The following is a 20,909-nucleotide window of genomic DNA, read 5'->3' on the forward strand; positions in this document are numbered from 1 at the left end:
GGATTCCTGCGATGAAATGCAATGGAGTGTACTTGGATTCACTTAGCACTCTCGAAGGTCTTGGTTGTCCCCATGGGTTTCTGGCCATTCGGGATGCATAAAAGTCTCTGGCTTTGATTCAATTCCAAAACTTTTTTTTTTTTTTTTTTAATTATAAGCAGTCTGACACAAAAAAGGAGGTTTCTGAGTCCCATTCACTGATGTCATTTACCAGATCTGGCATTCTAGACATATCAGACATACAGATGGTTCCAATTTCAGATATATATATTTCATCTCTACATACCTTGAACAAATTCAACAAACAAAATAAACAATTTTGGCAAAATTTGAAAGAATGTTTTTCTCTGCAAGATTAAAATGTCCATGAAGGTATAAAACACCTATAAACCTACAAAAACAGGGAATTGATAATAGATCTGTCTGTGTCACGTGGCCATTTGAAAAGGTGCAGAATGTACCATATTTACTGATATTAAATTCTATCTGGCTAGGCTTTTGTCAGGTTGTGTCCTAAGCCGTAAGGAAAGCATGTCAAGGTAGAGACTTAGTTAACCTTTTAAAAGAAGGTTTTTGGTGATGAAACAGCTATATTGCATCATGAAATCAGAAAAATGAGTGAAGACAGGGGTTCAGCGTACAAACTCTACAACCAGACTGCCTGTGTTCAAATTCTGGTGCCATCACTATCAGCTCTTCGACCCTTGGCAGAAAACAAACTCTCTATGCCTCATTTTCCTTCTCTATTGAATAGAGAAAGCCTAATTTCCTTTTGAGGTTCTCATGAGGATTGTAGAATTTAAACCACATAAGGCACGTAAACTAGAATTTCCATTTCTAGTCATCACAGAAGATTAATTAGACCAATTCACCCACTGAAGACAAGTGAAAAAGTTGGACAAAAAAATCCCCCAAAACAAAAAACATTTGTCTTAACTTGAGCAGTTAACAAGCTAAAGGAATTAGTGGATCATGGCCTAGGTAATCCAAGGGACACAGCAGTCAAGACCACTTTGCCCAGGGAGCGCCATTCATGATTTGCCAGTTGCCAAGGGGAGGAGGAAAGGCTGAGCTGCAGTGCCAAAGTGCTGAGAACACAGAAAGCAGCTAATAAACAGAAAGCAGATGGTGCTGCATGAAAAAGGCCAGAGGCCAAGAAGTGAAAAAATACACGTAGTATTTGGTTAAATATGAGTCCAAGTGGAATCCCTAACATCTTTTGTGGCAGTATCAGAAACAGAATATTGGTATGATTTTTATTTATTTAGTAAATGATGTGATACAGTACTTACGACACGCCAGAGGCTGGTCTAAGAGCTTTACAAATGTAATACATTTAATTGCTTCTTACAATTTGAGCATGCAATAGTGAGAGAAAAATCAGCAAGAGCTACACTCCCTTAAACAGGAACAAGCAACCAGACCCGCTATATCCCCAATTTTAGCTTGGGAATCTCCTTTAGACTCATCCTGCTTCAAACTAGGCAGTATTTCTTCACTCCAGATCCTAACCTGCATTTTGATTCTTGCATGGTAGTCCCATTCTCGTGCCTGATAGCTTCTTTCTTTACTGCTGCTTAAAAGCACTTTTCAAGGGTGCCTGGGTGACTCAGTAGGTTAAGCATCTGGCTCAGGTCATGAACTCAGGGCTGCGAGATGGAGCCCCGCATCGGGTGCCGTATACTGGACGTGGAGCCTGCTTAAGGTTCTCCCCCTCCCTCTTTTTCTGTTGCTGCCCCCTCCAAATAAACAAGTAATAGAAAACAACAACAACAACAAAAAAAGTAAAAGCATATTTAATCCTGCAAACAATGTTCAACATGGTGCTTGGCACAGAGTCTATGCCGAATGCTGGCTTGTTCAAAGACTATACTCAACAAATGCATATTAATTCCTTCTACAAACACTCCTGAGAGCATCCTTCAAAGCACTGAAAATTCAAAGAATTTAAAGTAGTTTGCTATGGGGGAACTAGAGAGAAACTCAGCGTCCAATGACCTAAGACCTTCTTCTGATACAGAAGGACTGAAACATTTATTCGTGTGTTTCATGACAACGTAACAGGCATTTGCTGTTCCTTATGGTGCCCTCAACACTGCAGCTCTCCCCACAGCCCATGCCCACTATACTGGTGAAAAAAATACATTCTCCTTCCTGGTCTCCTGTGAAGTTCAGCTATTTGCACATGAGCGAGGCCTTGTCAATCAGACCAACCCCTCCAGACCCTCTCTCAGAAGCCAGTGACACAAAGAAGCTGGGCCCAACAGAACTCATTCGAGGGTAGTTTGGAAAGCAAATGCCAGTTCCCGAGATAGCCGAAGTAGAGGTTACAGCAGATCGGAGCCGCTGCCACTGACCAGCAACCATGCTTTCTCTCCCAGAATGGCTCTGCAGTGGGATTTGGGGCACTGCTCCCAGCTGCCTGGTTTCCAGGCTTATCTTATATGTCCAACCCTTCAGAGGAACTTGTGAGCTCCCTAACATTCCTCTGATAAACTCCTTGTTTGCTTATGTTAGAGCTCATTTCTGTCACTTGCCAGCAGGAATCGTGACTGGTTCGGTAACCGTGAACTAGGGAGAAGTTGTTAGGCTGAAACCGACATCACTGTACAGTGGGGAGCAGGTGCTCTGAGTACACCAGACACTCTGACTTCCTCTCCTTCAGGGAAGATGACTCATCCTGCATCTGTACAAGGGGCAACCCAGACTGACCCATTAACAGGATCCATGACTGTGTCTTCTGTATCCTTTTGAAGTCAGTCAGGAAAGATTTCAGTTATAATGTAAAGGTTCAGGCCCAAGGATATTCACTCTTGTAGACAAATGTCTTTCTCATGAGAAGACCTGGAGAATCAGTCAAAAGAGGAACTTCTCTAGTGGATAAACGGCTATTTTAACAATTAAGTACTGGCAGAAAGAAACACATAACTGCATTACCTGGCCTTATTACAAATTCATGGTTACTACTACAGTTCGGTCCACTAGGATACACAGCCATCTCCTTTCTGGTCCCTACTCATCCACTAGGGAGCTGGTCCATACCTTCAAGGAGCTCCTCACACTCCACACCAGGACACTCTGCTAGTAACATCACTTCCTTCCTTGCAGAGAAAATGGCAGCCACTCGTGGGGACTCCTGCAGGTGTCTTTCTATTTACTTATCAACAGCTAGATACCATCTCTCCTCCTGGAGTCAGAAGACTGCATCCTTTTCACTTCTCCTCTGGAGCTTGCTTCAGCAATCCCTTCTCTTTTTCTCTTTCTCTTTATTCTTTCCTCTTCGTTGCTCTTACTCCCAGCCAACAGACACTTCAAATGTTTCCCATCCTTAGCAATATTAAATCCTTCCATGGCCTTAGCTACTCTTCAATTACCATCCTTGCCTCCAGAGATGTCTTTTAATCTCGATATCCTCAGCACTTAGACCTATAATAGAATAAACATGCAGCAAATGTCTGATGAATGAATGAATAAATTGAGCAGATGGCAGATCGATGGCTGCCTGTTAAGTTGGAATGGACTGAGGAATAAAAGTACTGAGTGAAGCAATCATGCTCACCTTTTCTGAGGCCCCCAGAATGTTCCATGAACTTTTGCTTACAAGTATTACAGGATATGACAGAGATGAAGAGATACAATTTAATTCTGGAGTGTGCTAGCACCAGATAGCTCAGGGGCATTCAGAGCATGAAGTGTCTTCTAGACACCCTGGAGCCTGAATTACTAGATGGTAAAGGGGAATGGTTAAGAGAGTTGGAAATGAACCAACCCCACAGGAAGGCAGTTCTGTCATCTAACATATGAAACACAAACTGCTCCCGTCTTGGTTGTATCGGCTCTATCACCGTGATGGTAACATGCTCAACACTGGACAGTAAGACTTGGCTCCTTCTTTACAGAATTCCTAAACTGAGGCTACAACTCTTTACTGCCTTCATGGGACTCTCTCCGTTCACATTTTAGTCTACTAAAGAGCCCATTTAGTTCTTTCAGTTTTTGTTTTCCTTTTAGAAAATAATGGCATGATAGTTAGATTCAAAGTCAAAATTCAAATCCAGATTCTGTGACATTGGGCAAAATAATGTAAATCATACAAGCGCTGGTAGCTTCATTTCAAAATAGGACAAGAAATAGCTTCATCTTGAGGGTCTTTTAGGGATTAAATATGATCAGGGATATAAAAGCCCTCAGTATCATGTTTTATACATAATAATCCATAAACATGCTAGCCATTACCATATTCTCTTTTTCTCCATTCAAACATGCTCAACTTCCCTTATTCCTTTTAAAAAACAAAAAACTAAACCCTCGCTCCCCTACAAGCCTTAGGGGCTCACCTCTTCTTTTTTAATGCGAAATATCTGAATAAGAACAGGCAACCCCAATCCACTTGCACCCAGTGACCCCCCTTCAGTGGGACACCAATGACACTGTTTTACTATAACTCCGAGAACTGGATCTTAGTGCTGAGTTACTCTGCTCTCCCTCTTGATTCTTCTATACTACTTGGTCATCCTGGTCCTCGGACTACCTTCTTTGTTATCTGATAAATGAGTATATCTGTGTGAGACAGCGTGTGTGTATGTCCTCTTCACTCTCTGAAGGTTGTGAACACATCTTTGTAACTTCTTACTTTTCCCTAATTTCTCTGTATAATAAGGGAGGTCATTGACAAGAGTGTATATAGCACACGGGAATATCAAAGATGCAGAAAACCTTAGAAATACTTTTCTTCCACCTCATTTTAATGGCTTGGTAATAGTCTCTCAGAGAGATATACTATAATTTATTTAACAAATCTCAAATTTTTGGATATTTAGGTTGCTCCTAATTTTCACTATTATAAAAATCCTTGTAGAACAGTCTTTGTGCATCCATTATTACTTCCTCCGGATAAAGTCCCAGAAGCAGAATTGTTCAAAGAGCGTATGCAATTTTAAGTTCTTTAATATGTACTGCCATACTGCCCTCCAGAAAGGTTGTACTAATTTATCCTATTTTAGTTCTTATCTAGTTCTTTATAAAGAACTCCTGAGATATTTACTTGATTTCTCTCAAGATAATTGGTAGACCTTGGAGTTGGTTTATAATGCCCTCTATTTTACCACTCACTATAAATACTTAAACAGTTGAATCAAGGATAGGACATTTTTATTTGCTTAAACATCTTAATCTATCACCTTGGAGTTACTTTAATAAGACAGTTCTTGTTATTTTCCTTTGGCAAGGCAATTCACAAAGAACTAGTGGAATATTTTAAAAATTGATCAAACCAGTTTTCTTGGTTTGTCAGGTAGCTAAAGTAAATTAGCATATGTACGGTATTTGTCAAACAAGCACATATCAGGGAAAGACTGATTACTTAAGAAAAGATTGCTTCAGTCTGTTTAATATGAAATCATTATCTTCATTTCCTTGTAGAATTTATACTTAGATAAGTAACAGTGTTCTTGACATTTAAAAAATTAGGGTAGAGCTATCTTCCATGTTAAAAATGAAAGAAAATTAATATTGCATATTGACTGGCATAGCCATGGTTCAATAAATATTTGTTGAAAAAAATAAATATGAGATCACACATTTTTTTTCACTAAAGATCATCTATGTGCCTTATCGGAAAAACTTTACATATATGAACCTAAACTATGTTCTATAGTCTATAGTATTTAGCAGCACAAAATAACCAAACTAGGCTCTTTGGCTCTGAAAAATGCCCAGTCATACTTTAGATTGTACTGTAAATTCTTCTGTCCCTAGGGGAACAAATTCATTGGCATTGCGACCTGGATTTTTTTTTTTTTTAACCTAAAGTAAATCCAAAATGACTGTAATCATTGAGGACCTGTGTACCTCCTGAAAAGGATGGATGTGCTTCCACTACTGTGGGTGGAGACTGGTGCTGGAGGTTCAAAGTAAAAAAGGATAAAGAGTACCTATCTCACCCCAGAAACTGGAATTTTATTCATACCTCTTTTGAGAGGTTAATACAGCGGTCAGAGAAATAGAGAACAAAAGCAATCAAAATCACGAAGGACAGACTGGCATAATTAAGGAAGCTTTCTGCCCCTAAGCACTTTAGATTACACATCTCATCTGGCTTAATAAAGTCACAGGAATGGTCTGTGAATTATACAGCAATAGTATTGATTGTAAACACCAATCTACCATGTTCTTTAAGTCAACCAGCTTTCACAGGATAAGAAAAACAAGGATTGTAATGCCTATGAAGTAAAGTTACTGAACACAGTATAATGATAATAAACCACGAATCAGTTAGGATTAATGAATATATGCATAGATTAATTTCAAGTATTCTTGAATACTTGTTGGGCAAAGTACTGATGGTACTGTCAGCATATTTTTCAACTTGCCAATCTTTGTTAAGCCTACAAAGATGAATGACGAATACATTAAAGGTCCTTAATTTGTACAAAAAAAAAATTACTAACTACTATAAGTACTATTTATTAGTTATACATCATGTGCTCAAAAAGGTTTGCTAAGCAGAGTAAATAATTTAATTGGGACTTAATTTAAATTCACAGGCTGGTGATAAAACATTTAATGTTAGTGGACCAATCTGATGAGGAATTTACTCAAGTAGATAACATGTGTTCTCTAGGGGGCAGAAAAAAGGATGCACATTTTAAATAATAAGCATGGAATGGAAGTGAATATTAACTTCTGACTTTCTTTTTTAAATTAACATTTTAGGTGTAATTACAAAAGACATAAATGCTCTCTGTGGGTAACTTAGAGAAGAGAAATTTTCTGAGAAAAGGAGAAAAAGCAACTTATAAAAAATCACTGCTGAGGGCACCTGGGTGGCTCAGTTGGTTAAGCAACTGCCTTCAGCTCAGGTCATGATCCTGGAGTCCCAGGATCGAGTCCCGCATCGAGCTCCCTGCTCAGCCGGGAGTCTGCTTCTCCCTCTGACCTCTCCCCATTCATGCTCTCTCTCTCTCTCTTACTCTCTCAAATAAATAAATAAAATCTTAAAAAAAAATTAAGACAACTAATATAAACATTGTAGTACAAGTAAGTTTTAAATTTTTATTAAATTTTTTAAAATTTTAAATTAAATTAAATTTTTTAAATTTAAGTTTTAAGTTTTATTAAATATTTTTTTAAAAAAATCTGTTGAGGGATCACCTGGCTTGACTTCTCATTAAGTCTTATGTGTATTAAATGTATGGTTATTTGTGGGTAATAGATGATAATTAACAGTGTGGATAACTCAGAAATCATTTATTATTGACTTTAGCTTGCAAAGTATAATTTTTCTAGTCATTAGCTCCCTACATATGCAAATACTACATTAACTTTATTTATTTATTTATGATTTGCTAAAAAAGTATTTGAGGTCACTTACAGAAATAACATCAAGAATAAAGCAGTTAAATGAGAAACACAGAGTGACAAATGTAAAGTCCAGGAAAATAAAATGAAGTGATGTATCAGAGTAATAAATAAAATGATTTTTTATTAACCATAGATCCTGTTCAGAAGTTAGAGTTCCGTTGTAAATATGCTTCTGAGTTTCCTACTAGCCAAAGAAAATGGGAGATGTTATTAATAATATATTCTAATGCTTTACCACAACTAAAAAAAAAAACCTATCCAAAAGAAATATAATGTTCTGAGGATCTCCCAGAAAGCAATGTGTTCCATGGAGCCTCATAAAAGAGAAGACATGATTGAGCAGACTTAACATTGGCATATCTTCCCCAAGTTGAAGAAATAAAAGGAATGGCAGAAAGGGATTTTGAAGCATCAGAACAGCATAAAATACTTCCTGGAAATGACATGTTTGCCACAGATAGTCCATGAATTGGGAACTTCAGGCTTATATTAGGAGAGGTTAAGAAGAAATGATGGCAACCAGTGTTGGCTGGTTTTACCTCCCCAGTAACTTTTGGTAAGTGTCCTCTCTTCTGTTTTAGGGAGCAAAATCCAGTCTGACCTCAGTTCACTAGCATTCTGGACAAAGGCAGAGACCTCTTCTTTATATTTTTATCTCCTTTCTTTACACCCTACTTATTTATACTAAGATTGTAGGTTAAAAGGAATAAAGTAAATTAGAATCGACAGTTTCAAATTACAGCTACAAAATGTGTTGCTGGTATAAGCATGTTTGGTTTTATTTTTGAGTACTCAGCATGAGAGCAATTAATCCAAATCTTGGTTCTTACTCCTCAAGTGGAAAGTAACCTGGGGCCCAATTCTTAAAACAGACAGAAAGGTCACCAGGATGTGGAGAACAGAAAATCCTTTTCTTTCTCTGATTGCTCCTTCTGAGATCTGGTCTTAGGTTGGAATGAAAAAGCTGTAATTTGTCCTGGGGGGGCTCTAAACAGTCACCTGTATCTCACTTTTAAAAAGGCACAAGTTTAGTAAAAATCAACTATACTAAATTTTCATAAGTAATAAGCTTGAAAGGGATAAAGATCACAAAGGAGTAGCTGCTGTATGCATAGAGAAGGTGGTCTCAACAACAATATTTCTTAACTTGGATAAAAGGCATCTTCTTTACTTGGGGAAAGTAGATTGCTCAGGCAGCATCTGATACCTACTTAGTCAGAATCTCCAAGCATGGGGTCAAGAAAACTACTTTAAGCAAGTGCTCCAGGTTGTTTGTATAAATAAGTAAGTTTGGAAAACTTACTTGCCCTAAAACCCACTTATCATAAAAATGCTCAGCAATCCAGGACTAGAAGGGGACTCCTTAAGCTTTTTTTAAAGAAAACTGCCAAAATCTTATAGAGGTGTGATATTTTGGTGAAACTGTACAAACATTCCCAATAAAATCAGGAATACTATAATGCTGACTACCGTGCGTTACTGGTTTTATTCAAGAGGTCTGATAGCCATTGCACTCCAGTAAGAAAAGGAAAGTATAAAAATGGCAAAGGTAGACCAAAGCTTTCATCATTCATAGATAATTGGTCTTTTCCTGAGAAATCATACAAGACACACTGGAAACTATTAGAACTAAAAAGAGTTTATCAAGGTTTCTGGGTAGAACTGATGAAAATCAATGAAGATGTTTAATACACAATAAATCACAAACCACAATTTAAAATGCTGTTGAAAATTTCAACAAAATTTTAAAATAAGAGTAGTTAATAAAAATGTACAAGATCAGAGAGAGACCAATACCATATGATTTCACTCATATGTGGAGTTTAAGAAATAAAATAATCTTCATGGGGAAAAAAGAGAGTGTCAAAGCGAAAAACAGATTCTCAACCACAGAGAACAAAGTGATGGTCACCAAAGGGTGGGGGGAGGGGTGGATGAGTGGATGGGAATTAAGAAGTGCACTTGTGATGAGCACGGAGTACTCTAAAGTCTGGAGTCTTACTCAACTCTACACTGAAACGAACAAACAAAAAAGTAAAAGATTTTCATGGACACTGTTATAAAAAGTTTACTAAAAAATGTAAGACCTCAGTAAATGGAGTGATGTAATGTATTTATTGTACTAGAACTTTTTGATGAGCTTTGAAACATGTCCAAAGGAATCTCAACCAGCTTCTAGGCAAACATTTCCAGCCTTATGATAACTCATCTAAAACCATGGGCAACAGTTTTTAAAGCTCACAGGATCTTTAACCAATTAGTTAGTTGTCTCACATTATTTGAAGTTTTGGATATAATTTAATTTGATTGCTCATTTCTTAAAAACCTCTTATGCTATGATCTCCACAGGCTAGATCCTTCTGCCACCTACTAAAGAATTCTTAAAGTCAGGTATGAAATACAAATTTACATTTCCATACACAAAATTTACATAAACTTCAAGGACATAAATTTTCCATTAACTTTTAGGAATGGATTGCGCAGACAGAAAGCTAAACTAAACAACTTACTCGGGATTGCTTATACTGTCTTCATGCTGCCTTGACCCCTCCACCCTCTTTACTGACACCTGAGTTCCCTTGGTCATAAACCCATCTATTTGAAGGGATATCAAGTGTCATACAAACAAATTTCAAAACAGACCAATTCTGCCACTTGTTTGCAGGTCTAACAAAGGAAGTGGAAGGAAAATTACTAACAAAACTGAGGAGAAACAGTTGGAAAAAAATATGGACGTTTCATTTAGAACATCTTTGTTATTCCCAGTGTACATCAAACATATTTAGATATAATTAACCATGTGCTATTCCAGACACCGCTGGCTACCTAGCGAATAGTCATTTCCCCCTTCTTCACTACTAAGAAAAGCCTGATGCTTTTTCAGGTATTGGATGATTAGGCAGTTTAAGAGATGAAAGACTCATCTTCATTTGTCTATGCTAATGATGCTAAGTAATCCCATTCATCTTGCCAACAGTCATTTTTGGAACAGACCCGTGATAGACAATGAACTGTGAAGGGAAATCTGCTTAGGGTCCTTCTAGGGGGAGCTTTCTTCCCCCTTAAAAAAGGTATTCCCGGGGCACCTGGGTGGCTCAGTGGGGTAAAGCCTCTGCCTTGGGCCCAGGCCCAGGTCATGATCCCAGCGTGCTGGGATCAAGCTCGGAATTAGACTCTCTGCTCAGCAGGGAGCTTGCTTCCCTTCCTCTCTCTGCCTACTTGTGATCTGTCAAATAAATAAATAAAATCTTCAAAAAAAAAGAAAAAAAGGCATTCCCTTTCCCACCTCCAGGTGCCTTGAAGTACAACAGTGATCTTGTAACAAGGTAAAGTCAGTTTAAGAACGGCAGCATATGAGGATGGCAGGGCAGAAGGATGTGACGAATTCAACTCCTGATGACCTCTTTAAACTAATGAATTACCTAACCAGAAATGATTTTATCTCTAGGCTACTTCTTAAGTGAGAAAATTTATTTCCTTTAGCACTTAAGCCATTTTGAGTTTGGTTTTCCTGTTTCTTGCTGTAAAAAAAAAAAAAAAAAAAAAAAAAAAAAAATTCAAAGTGATTCAGTGCCAAGAACAGTGGGCTAAATGGGCACATATTATTGAAACAACTTACAGTCATTCCCCATACCTAATCTAAATGTAAGTGATTTATACTTTTTAAAGGAAGGTGTGAAGTTCCTGAAGTAGTTTCACTAATATAGGAGGACATAGTGACATGCTATTTGAAGCAACCAGTGTTGCTTCACTGGTTGCTTCAAATAGTGTTGCTTCAACCAGATCTGGCTATGGAAAATATTTTCTCTTTTGCTCATGGAAAGATGCAGCCTTTTACTCCTCTATATTTTGTGGCCCTATGACTTCTCTCTTTCTCTATCTCTAGAAAGTACATAATGATACTCTTTAGATCAGTCACTGGTTAAAGTCTACCTTGGTGTTACTTTAGGAAATCAACATGATTTAGACATAATTTTTTTTTCTCTCAATGAAAACAGAATTTTGATATTGCCTTTCTCTGGTGGAGTCCTAAATCCTGAATAAGGCCTGTATGATGGAACTCACAAATATTTTTCTGATTAATAAAAATGATTCCAAAGCTGAGCTTTAAAGTCTGGTGAAATCTAAGTAAATTGTACAAATACAGACTTTAAAGCACTTCAAAGCATGGCTTATAAAAACCAACATTGTGGTACATCTCTCCACTGAGTTCAGAGATTGCCAAATTAATGATGATTTTTTCCTCCTGATTTATAAGAGTTACCCTGGGACCTACGTTTCTGTGTAAAACCAATGCAGCACTTATTAATAATGAAAGCAGCTCTAGGGCTCCTTCACCATGGCAGTAAAGCTCTTGTCTAAAACCAGAACTGTTTCCTTTACACTTTAATGGATTAGATTTAACTTTCTATATTGCTCAATGCAGTTTCACTGGCATATGCATGCTTAATGAATATTTGATGGTGACTATGACTGCACATAAAATATCTTAGTGTCCACAGGAAAATGATAAAACATTCTAAGGTATAGTATTCTAATAAATTTATATATACACACACACACACACATACATATATATAAATTATATAACAAAAGAGGAGTCATGCCTGTTCATACTAATACTTTGTGTTAAGAAAACTGGAAATAAAAGATTTAAGAATTAAAATCTATTATCTAATATGTGCTAACAATCTATATAATATTTCTATATAATATTGTGCTTAATCCTAACCATAATCCTATGGATTGGGTATTGGAATTCCCATTTCCTGAATCTAAGATGCCATCAGTGTGTGATGAACCAATATTTTACATATCAGTAAGAAAAATTCAGCCAATGAAATTATGTTATGTCATATGTAAGACATACCCTGATTTTAAAAAAGCCAAAATGTAAAAATGACATACATCTCAAAAATAATAATAAAACAAGATACTGATCAGAAAATTCACTCAAGGCATATAGCCAGTTACAGCTGTGGTCAAGACAAGCCAGCTGTCCACCAGAGATCCTTGTTGCCCTTCCATAGTGTAGCTTTCCTGTGCAGAAACGGCTCCACTTTCCTGAGTTCTGACCAAGAGAAATGTGGCACATTCGATGTTGTCACTTCCAGGCCAAAGTAGTAAAGAAGCACAAGTCCTTTTTCCATCCTCTCTCTTAAACTCTTAGTTATGTTAATGCCCAGGATGATCTTGGAAACTACCTGCTAAATATGGAAAAGCTTCTGTGTCAGCCCAAGTCCCTGGATGACTGCAAAGGACAGAGCACGTCTCTCCCCCCACAATACCCCTAAACCCATCTTGCTTAAAACAGGGACTCCACATCTGCCTGGACATGAGCAATAAGTAAACTTTTATTGTATCAAGCCACTGTAATTCAGGGCTGGTCTGTTGTATCCATTGGAATTACTCCACATAGAGTAGCAGAATTAGAATTTGAATGTCAAGTTTCAATGCCTGGGTTTACACTGTAGGTATCACGCAAAGACAAACCTCTAAAGTTACCCCTTCCAAAATAAACAAACAAAACAAAGCAGGCATAATTGCTTCACTTTAAGCAGATTTCATCAGCTGTTTTGAAAGAATGGGCAAAAGTCAATAGATTTAAGAATGACGAATTTCAGAGAAAAAGTCCAGAGAGGGACAATTAAAATTGTGTGGATATAATAGCACAGAGGTGAGAACAAACAAACAAAACAAAAAATGAGGGAGTTATTTTCAAAGTGGGAAACGGTGACATATGTGTGCTCTCTCCTTTCTGTCCTGTTTCAGTTTAATACAGTTTCAGCTCAGGGAAAGAAGATCCAGGCACTTGTTATAACTCTAGCCTACTAGGGGCACCTGGGTGGTTCAGTGGGTTAAGCCTCTGCCTTCAGCTCAGGTCATGATCCCAGGGCCCTGGGATCAAGCCCCGAGTCGGGCTCTCTGCTTCCCCGTCTCTCTCTCTCTGCCTGCCTTTCTGCCTACTTGTGATCTCTGTCTGTCAAATAAATAAATAAAATCTTAAAAAAAATAAATAAATAACCCTAGCCTACTAAATGGTTTACTGTCTGAAGCTAAAATAGTCTAGTGACTTAGAAGAGCCTGAAGAAAAGGAAAGGGATGAAGGAGCAGCTTGACCGGTAATGGATAAAAAGGAAGGGAAGTGACAGAAAATGGGAGCGGTGACAAGCACGGGTTCTCCATTCAAGACAAAGTCACGAACCATGGCTTCACTATTTCTCATCCTACAGTTGGTGATGTTGGGCAATCATTTAACCTCAGGGTCACTTCTGTCAACTCCAACGGTACCGTAACAGAATGTACTTCACAGGTTCTTATGAAAAGGATGTGAGACAATGCATGTATGAGGCTCATTCTATCCATGAGCGCAGGCTGAATACTAGTTGTTACTCTGGGGGCTCCAGTGGCGCAATCGGTTAGCGCGCGGTACTTATACTAGTTGTTACTCTGCTGGCAATCATTATTAATCATTAGCTTCCTCTCCCACCTCATACAAATAGCCAAGTATGCTTTTAATGTCAATCTCTTCTACAAATAGAAAGTACAGTTCCTTAGGAGAAAGTCTGCCCTCTGCCATGAAACCCACTGAGGTGAAGAGCCTGAGGAAGTTTCGGCTTTAAATGAACAAAACAACAACAACAATAACAAAAACTCTTAACATGCCTTGAGGGAATGAAGAGAAGGGAAAATATAAAGGTATATTTGGTACTTGATACCTCAAACATCAGTTTCACTTTATTGCTTACATAAAAATAGCCCTTTTTTTCACTTCACAATATAAGAAATAAAAAGGAGAATAGTACACACAGAAAACTTACCCTTTGTTTTTCATTTGAACCCTTTTTATTGGTTTCTTTTTTGCTTTCATCTTCATATACTAGAACAAAGTCGATTCTTCGCTGACCATCATTAAAAAAAAGGGAGTTGGGTTTCCCATTAAATTCTTCCTGTGTGGGGGAAAACAAATTTTAACATAATTTTTAAGTGTCCATTTATAAGTGTTTATTTTCTAGTTTTAATCAGTACATCAGTGTGTTTATAGAGAAAAAGAAATCCATTGCTAGTTGCTTAACCAAGAGGTCAAGGTCACCATGATCTTTGCAAGCATAGCATGTTCTAAGTGAAAGAAGTCCTTAAATTAAGCAGTTTAGGATTGTTTTACAAACACATGGGAATTTATCAGTATTTCCTGTGTAAACACAATCATCTCAGAATTGTTCCCTCCTCGAGCAGCAAAGGAGTTACCACTTTGTAAATAAACACAGTAACCAGAGGTGCCTATCTAAAGGAGAGAAGTTTAGTTTCTTCTTCTTTTAGGAAGAAAAATCAAAGACAAAGCACCGTTCATGAAAAATCTCATCCTTCTTAACCATATTTTCTAACCTTCCTCATGGGATCTCACCACTTCACAGAAAGTACCACTTTATAACATTAAACATATACCAGATGACGCTCTGATAAACACAAAAGCTACAGAGGTTGTTGGTATTTGTTCCTGAATCCACAAAAGATACCCTTCCTTGTCTAGCAAATAAAACAAACAAATGACCCCAGCGACAATCATAAATGAGTCTTTAGTTTAGAGCTTAAAAGCCCTATGGCTTAAAAATAAAGAAATAATGGTGCAACACAGACCTAACAGCGTTTAAACAATCTTTATTACCATGTGGATTTGAAAGGAATTGTTTTAATTTGCTCTAAGCAAAGACTTGGGTTTGTGTTTCTCACACAGTTTGTGCGGGACACTGATGTGAACTCTGTTGCTGTGGAAAAATCAGACTACTTTATAACTGATATGTAACATTTCTAAATTTGTAACTTTTTTCATTAAAAACTCATGGGGGGATGGCATTTTGTAGTCATTTGGTAGAACCGCTTAATCCCTAAATGCGATTAATTCTTCTCTGTACTTTAGCATTAGTTCATACAAAAATCACTGCCCCTTCTTCCTTTCTTCACACTTTTGAAGAGAGACCTTTTGCTGAATGTATACAAGATACTTGTCATTCCTTTCTTATCCACCAGGAGGTGGGTGATGGTTTACTTGCCCGCAGTCACACCACCTGCCACTCAGCGGGTTGCCTCACCTGTGGAGCATGTGCTGCTGGTGTAACCTGATTCCACACACCTTCACACCGGTCACACTTCACCAGGGATTCTAACCACCAGCAGTGTGACCAGCCAGAGCACAGTGAGGCCAGGACAACAGACACATCCTTGCCTTAGGCTGGGCCACTATTGATTCTTTTATTTACAATTTCAGCTCTTTAACACCCATCCACTGTAAAAGTGTTTCAAGCTATACAAAAGTGCTAAAGCCCTGTCTTTTGCATTTCAGCCACAAAGTCCTTTGGGGTCCTTCCATTTCTCTTCCTTTCAATAAAGATGTCACTATTGGTGACAGCCAGGGTGGCTGCTAGGGGAAAACTTGGTGTAGAGGAAAAAAAGAAAAGAAAAGAATAATTTCTTCAGAACAGCAAAGGGAAGGCAGAGTTGGGTGGAAGGGAGTCATAGGAACCTGGTCACCATTACAGATGTCTGAAAAGTATACAAAAGCCACTTGTTCTCTATAGCCCACATTCTGTTGCCTTTGGTGGCAGCGAGCCGGACTCACTGACGTGAGGGTCCGAAGCATGAGACCCGGAAGGAACACCACATGGCTGCCTATGGCTCCCGGCACTGTCCTGAGCATGGCCCTTGCTTGGCCATACGGGCCAGAGGGCAGCTCCCAGGTAATCTGGTCTGTATGCATGCCTTTCATGGGTGACAGAAGACCATGGCCCTTTGTTTGGAGGAAAGCCTCAGTGACTTGGCATCAGCCGTCTGTATGAAATAACTAGGTCAAACTCTGATATGGTATTACTGGAATGCAATGCCAAGGAAAGGAGGCCAGTTTTCTGCTGCTATGAAATCCAGGTTTCCCATCTCTTGGCAGCAGATTTCCTACCAGGCAATTGGGAAGAAGGAGGAATCGACGCAGGGCTGGGAAGAATAGGTTACAAACAAGAAATCTGGCCTAAATTTAAAAAGACTGATTTAGGAACAAAACTGGGGTTTTTTTTAAGGCTGGAGTTTTCAGTAATAATTCTACTACAGCCCTAACTGACCCAATAGGACATTGAAATAACAGAGAATTAAAAACTAATTCCTCTCCTAAAGTTTTGCTTTAATGAAGTAAAGTTTTAGTAATCTCTCAGGATAAATACTGATAAACTTGTTTAAAGAACGACTAATTGTTCAGTGATGAATTAGTCTAGTCCTGAACTCTCTGCCTTTCTTGGTCCCTACTCAAAACCAGATCTTTATGCTTTCTGACCAAGTCCAATGGCACCAAGACAAAACACAAAAACCCTGAAAGCAGACATTATTCTGAAGAGGACATCTGGATGGCCAACAGACAAAAGAGAAGATGCTTGTTGACGTTCATCATCAGGGAAATACAAATCAAAACCACAAAGAGATACTACCTCACACCTGTCAGAACAGCTAAAATGAACAACACAAGAAACAACAGATGTTGGCAAGGATGTGGAGAAAGAGGCATCCTCTTATACTGTTGGCGGGAATGCAAGCTGGTGAAGCCACCCTGGAAAACAGTATGGAGGTTCCCCAAGAAGTTAAAAATAGAGCTACCCTAGGATCTGGCAATTGCACTATTAGGTATTACCCAAAGGACACAAAAATAACCAATGCCCTCAATGATCCCGAGGATACTAGATTCCACCAATCGAACACCACTCCTTGGTGGCCACGTGACCTAATGTTGTACTTTAAGTTAACGGCTGCAGGGGTTTAAAAAAAAAAACAAAACATATTTATTTGCCATTATATCAAAACCCATGCTGCCAGCCACCGAGGAACAGGGGACCTGACCACCTCTGTCTTTGGCTGTTGCCTTTGACATTTCACGCTTGGGATGCAGAGGAGACATGCTGGTCTGAGCAGGAAGAACCTGGCTGAGGACAAGAGGAGAGAGGATAAGAAGGGAGGTCTGGTGTGATCCATGCAAATGATGTCATCCAGGCCTCCCTCCTCTCAGCTGGCTTCTTGCCTTCTTTTACTTGTGGGGCAGATCCTTCAACAAAAGAGCCCCAGAGGGCAGGAACTGCCTTAACCAAATCAGGATAAAAAATACAAGCAGCAAAATTCTGTACCCAGTGCTTTTAAGCTAGAGTTGTGAATTTAGGAACTTGAAAAAATTTTGCTATTGGCTAAGGGGTATGGATGGGTATGAGTCCCGCCCCAGGATTCAGTTAAGGCCTCTGGACTTACCACAGGACAAGAGACTGAGAAAGAACATCCTACTGGACAGAAAGACAAGTCCAAGACGAGCATCTTCCAGGAATTATTTGGTAGGGAAACGTCTCATAAGCAATCTCTGGCTTAAATAAGGCCTTAGCCTTCTTGACAAGGATGTTGCTGGTATACGAAGGGTCATACGATGGTGAGGTCTGTCTTCCAGGTGGAGAAAGAAGGGTTGGGCTAAGACAGGAGCTGGGCAGCCGCCGTGTGAGTGGCACTGCTCTGTTCTAGGTGAGTGGCCCATCTTACTAAAGCAGCCTCACGTGATCCCTGTCAACAGCACTTGGCAAGGCCGGGAAATAATTTGCTGCTAAACATTTGTCCAATCTCATCCTTCTCAAGTGCCCACAAATTGGGTCCTCAAATAACCCTGCCAAAACAAGACTAGAAGTCCCATTCCATAATAGAGGCATCTATTCCTAGAGCTTAAAATGCTGAATTTAAGTTATTTGTCCAAGATCTACATAAAAAGCAGTCCAATTGGGATTTTTGCTCAAACTTTCATGTGTACGCATGAGTAAAACTTTCCCTGGACAGCAAGTGATATCTGATTCTAAGTCCAGAACTGTCAAATAGTCTATTCCCGATAGGGCTGTCATTTACTATGATATTGGAGATATTGGAGAGTAGTCCAAGCTTATTTGGGTAATTATAGGAAGCAGGATGCAAGAAAGATTTAATGCCTAACAATAATGGTTGAGGAATTACATCACGAAAAATAAACAGTATCAAAACACTCAGACAACTAAAGAGCAACTGATATGTGAATGTGGAAAAAATGTGACTCCCTGCCATCTTTAAGACCAGTAAAACAAAGCTAACTAACTTCAAGAAGGACACAACAGCAAAAAAAAAAAAAGCCAACTTTAATCATAGAGAACTAAAGTGAAAATATTGGATCTTTTAATTTTTCAGTCAACCGTGAATCCATGCACATAGCAAGTTCTAGGGAAATCGAAGTTCAGAAGCAAAAGCCTTTATGTAAATATTTAGATCTCCCAAAATACGGAGCACAGTGGAATTTTATTTACATGCCATACAGTTACGAGATACACTCTGAAGTGTTTTCCCTAACTGTAGGAGAATTCCGCGAGATTCAAAGCATAAATAATAGTGGAACCTCTTTGCTTTACACAACTGTGTAGAGAGAAAAGCAACCAGGACAAATTCTTTCCTTCTATGAGATCTCCTCTTCCGTCTGCAAAAACAAATAGTGAGAAAATGCAAAGTAGAAAGAAAAATGCCAAGCCCTACCGGTATGGAAGGCTTGATGCCAAAGGTAGAAAGACTGGTATTGTGGAAAGTAGCGTGGAAAAGAGGAAGTGACCTGCTCACAGGGATAAGGAGAAATATGTGGACACACACGGGAGCCAAATCAGAAGTCAGGTCAGTTAACTGGTGTCTTGAAAGGGATGAGCAAGCATGTTTTTGACTGGACTCAGGCATTCAGGAACACTAAAGGGAAGGAAGTCAGCAGAAAGAGGGTCCGTTCCAGGAAGAAGTCGTATCCAGAATAAGGACTCTGGTTAGTTTCAGAGTCAAGCATGTCAGAATGTTCCACAAAGATCCCTTGATGGTGATGCCATAATGATCCAGGTGTACTCAAGACCGATCCGGAATATTTGTACACACCAGTCTCCTTTCCCACTCTGTTAACCACGCTATTAACTTCTGAAGGCCAGTGGCCATGTCTTGTTCACCGTGAGTTCTCTGCTGAGCCTTGCATATAGCACGAGCTCGGTTTACTTTTTTCTTAGGAAAAAAATTTACCTTTTCTCCCCTATGATAAAAGTAATATATATTCAATTTAAAAAATTCTGAAGATACGGAAGAGTAAAAAGAAATAAACAGAAGTCATTTGTAATCCCACCTCCCAGAGCTGAGCTGAGTTTAGTATTTTGGAGTAGATCCTTTCAGGTTTTCATGCGTGCACACACACTAACCAAAGCGGTACCATACCCTACATACTGTTTTATAAACATCTCTCATAGACATTTTTCTAGCTAGATCTAAAGCTCTGTGTCATATTTAATCACTACAATATAAACATTTCCTCTTCTGATGAACACATAAATTGTTTCCAATTTGCTGCTTTTATAAACACTGATGCAATGAGCATCCTTGTATATGTGTATCTGTGCACATGTTCAATGACTATTTCCTTGGGCTTAATTCTAGAAGATTTTAAGTGGCACAGCCTTTTCAGAAGCTTTTGACATATAGGTCACTAAACTGTCATTGTAATATTTATGATAAATGAACACTTGCACCAGCAGAGTAGGAAAATGCCTTTTCCACCCTCACTAGATTTCAGTTATTTTCACTTTCCCCATGATCGTCAAAATATCTTTTTTTCATTTGCACTTTTTAATTAGAGAGTGCCAACATTTTTATGGGTACTGTCCAACTGAATTACTGCTTTTGTGAAATGCCAATTACTATTCTTGACCTAACTGAATTATATTATTATTTAATCCCTATTCAGTAGATTCTCTTGAGTTTCACTGATGAGATCCTAAAGACCATACGGGCAAATGGGGCAAGTGGGGAAATGGTAATATAGAAGGAGCCCATAAAATTACCAAGTAAGTTCCAAAAGGAAAAGGGAGAAATATTTTAGGGTATGGTCCATCAGTCGTGGGTTCAACGATGTAGACATGTTTTCCGAAATTTCAGACATTGAATTGGAATGTGCTATACCAGTTTTAGAGATCCTTGCCCCAAGCTGACATACTTTCCATTATAGTTTATATGCCACCTCTGTAACTACCAAAGAGCAGTTATATATTTTGACTCAAAAATTTCCGAAAAAAAAATTTTAGAACTTAACACTTACTTAGTCCATAAGTGATCTTTGTTGCAGGCACTGGTAATTGGCTCTAACTCGTTCCCCAATAGCTGAACTTATGGGTTTTAGTTCTTTCTCAGCAGGGATAGATCCAGTTCACTTATAAATGCTCACTAGATTGTGTCATGAAAATGACGCTGCTGCTTCTGGGTTTTTGGTTATACCCACAAGGGAACATGCGCATGCCAACGGGTTGCTCATTTGGGTTATGCATTTTGCCTTTGTTTCCTTTTGCTTGTGTTAAAATAAACTCTGGAGTTCTATTATTAGAACATCACATTTCAGATGCTGGATGAGTATAAAGGCATAATGCCTTAGGCATAATTACTGTTAAATATTCCCCTCCAGCCCATGCCAAGGAAACAGTAGTTTCATCAAATGAAGTTCTCACATG

At 38.6% G+C, this 20,909-nt stretch overlaps 1 protein-coding gene across 4 annotated transcripts in view; it reads right to left on the reverse strand.

Moving 5' to 3' along the window:
- Window positions 1-20,909, reverse strand: part of ANO6 (anoctamin 6) — a 192,628-nt gene that overhangs the window by 64,571 nt on the left and 107,148 nt on the right. For all 4 annotated transcript variants that reach the window (XR_006604655.1, XM_004765581.3, XM_004765580.3 and 1 more), the window contains one exon: window positions 14,184-14,312. Coding sequence is in view for 3 of the 4 variants with exons in the window: in XM_004765581.3 (XP_004765638.1) it covers window positions 14,184-14,312 (129 nt within the window). In the remaining variant the exon portion in view is untranslated. The remainder of the gene's footprint in view (window positions 1-14,183; window positions 14,313-20,909) is intronic.

Source organism: Mustela putorius, unplaced genomic scaffold (genome assembly GCF_011764305.1).
Source record: "Mustela putorius furo isolate JIRA1106 unplaced genomic scaffold, ASM1176430v1.1 tig00537227_pilon_pilon_pilon, whole genome shotgun sequence".
NCBI lineage: Eukaryota > Metazoa > Chordata > Mammalia > Carnivora > Mustelidae > Mustela > Mustela putorius.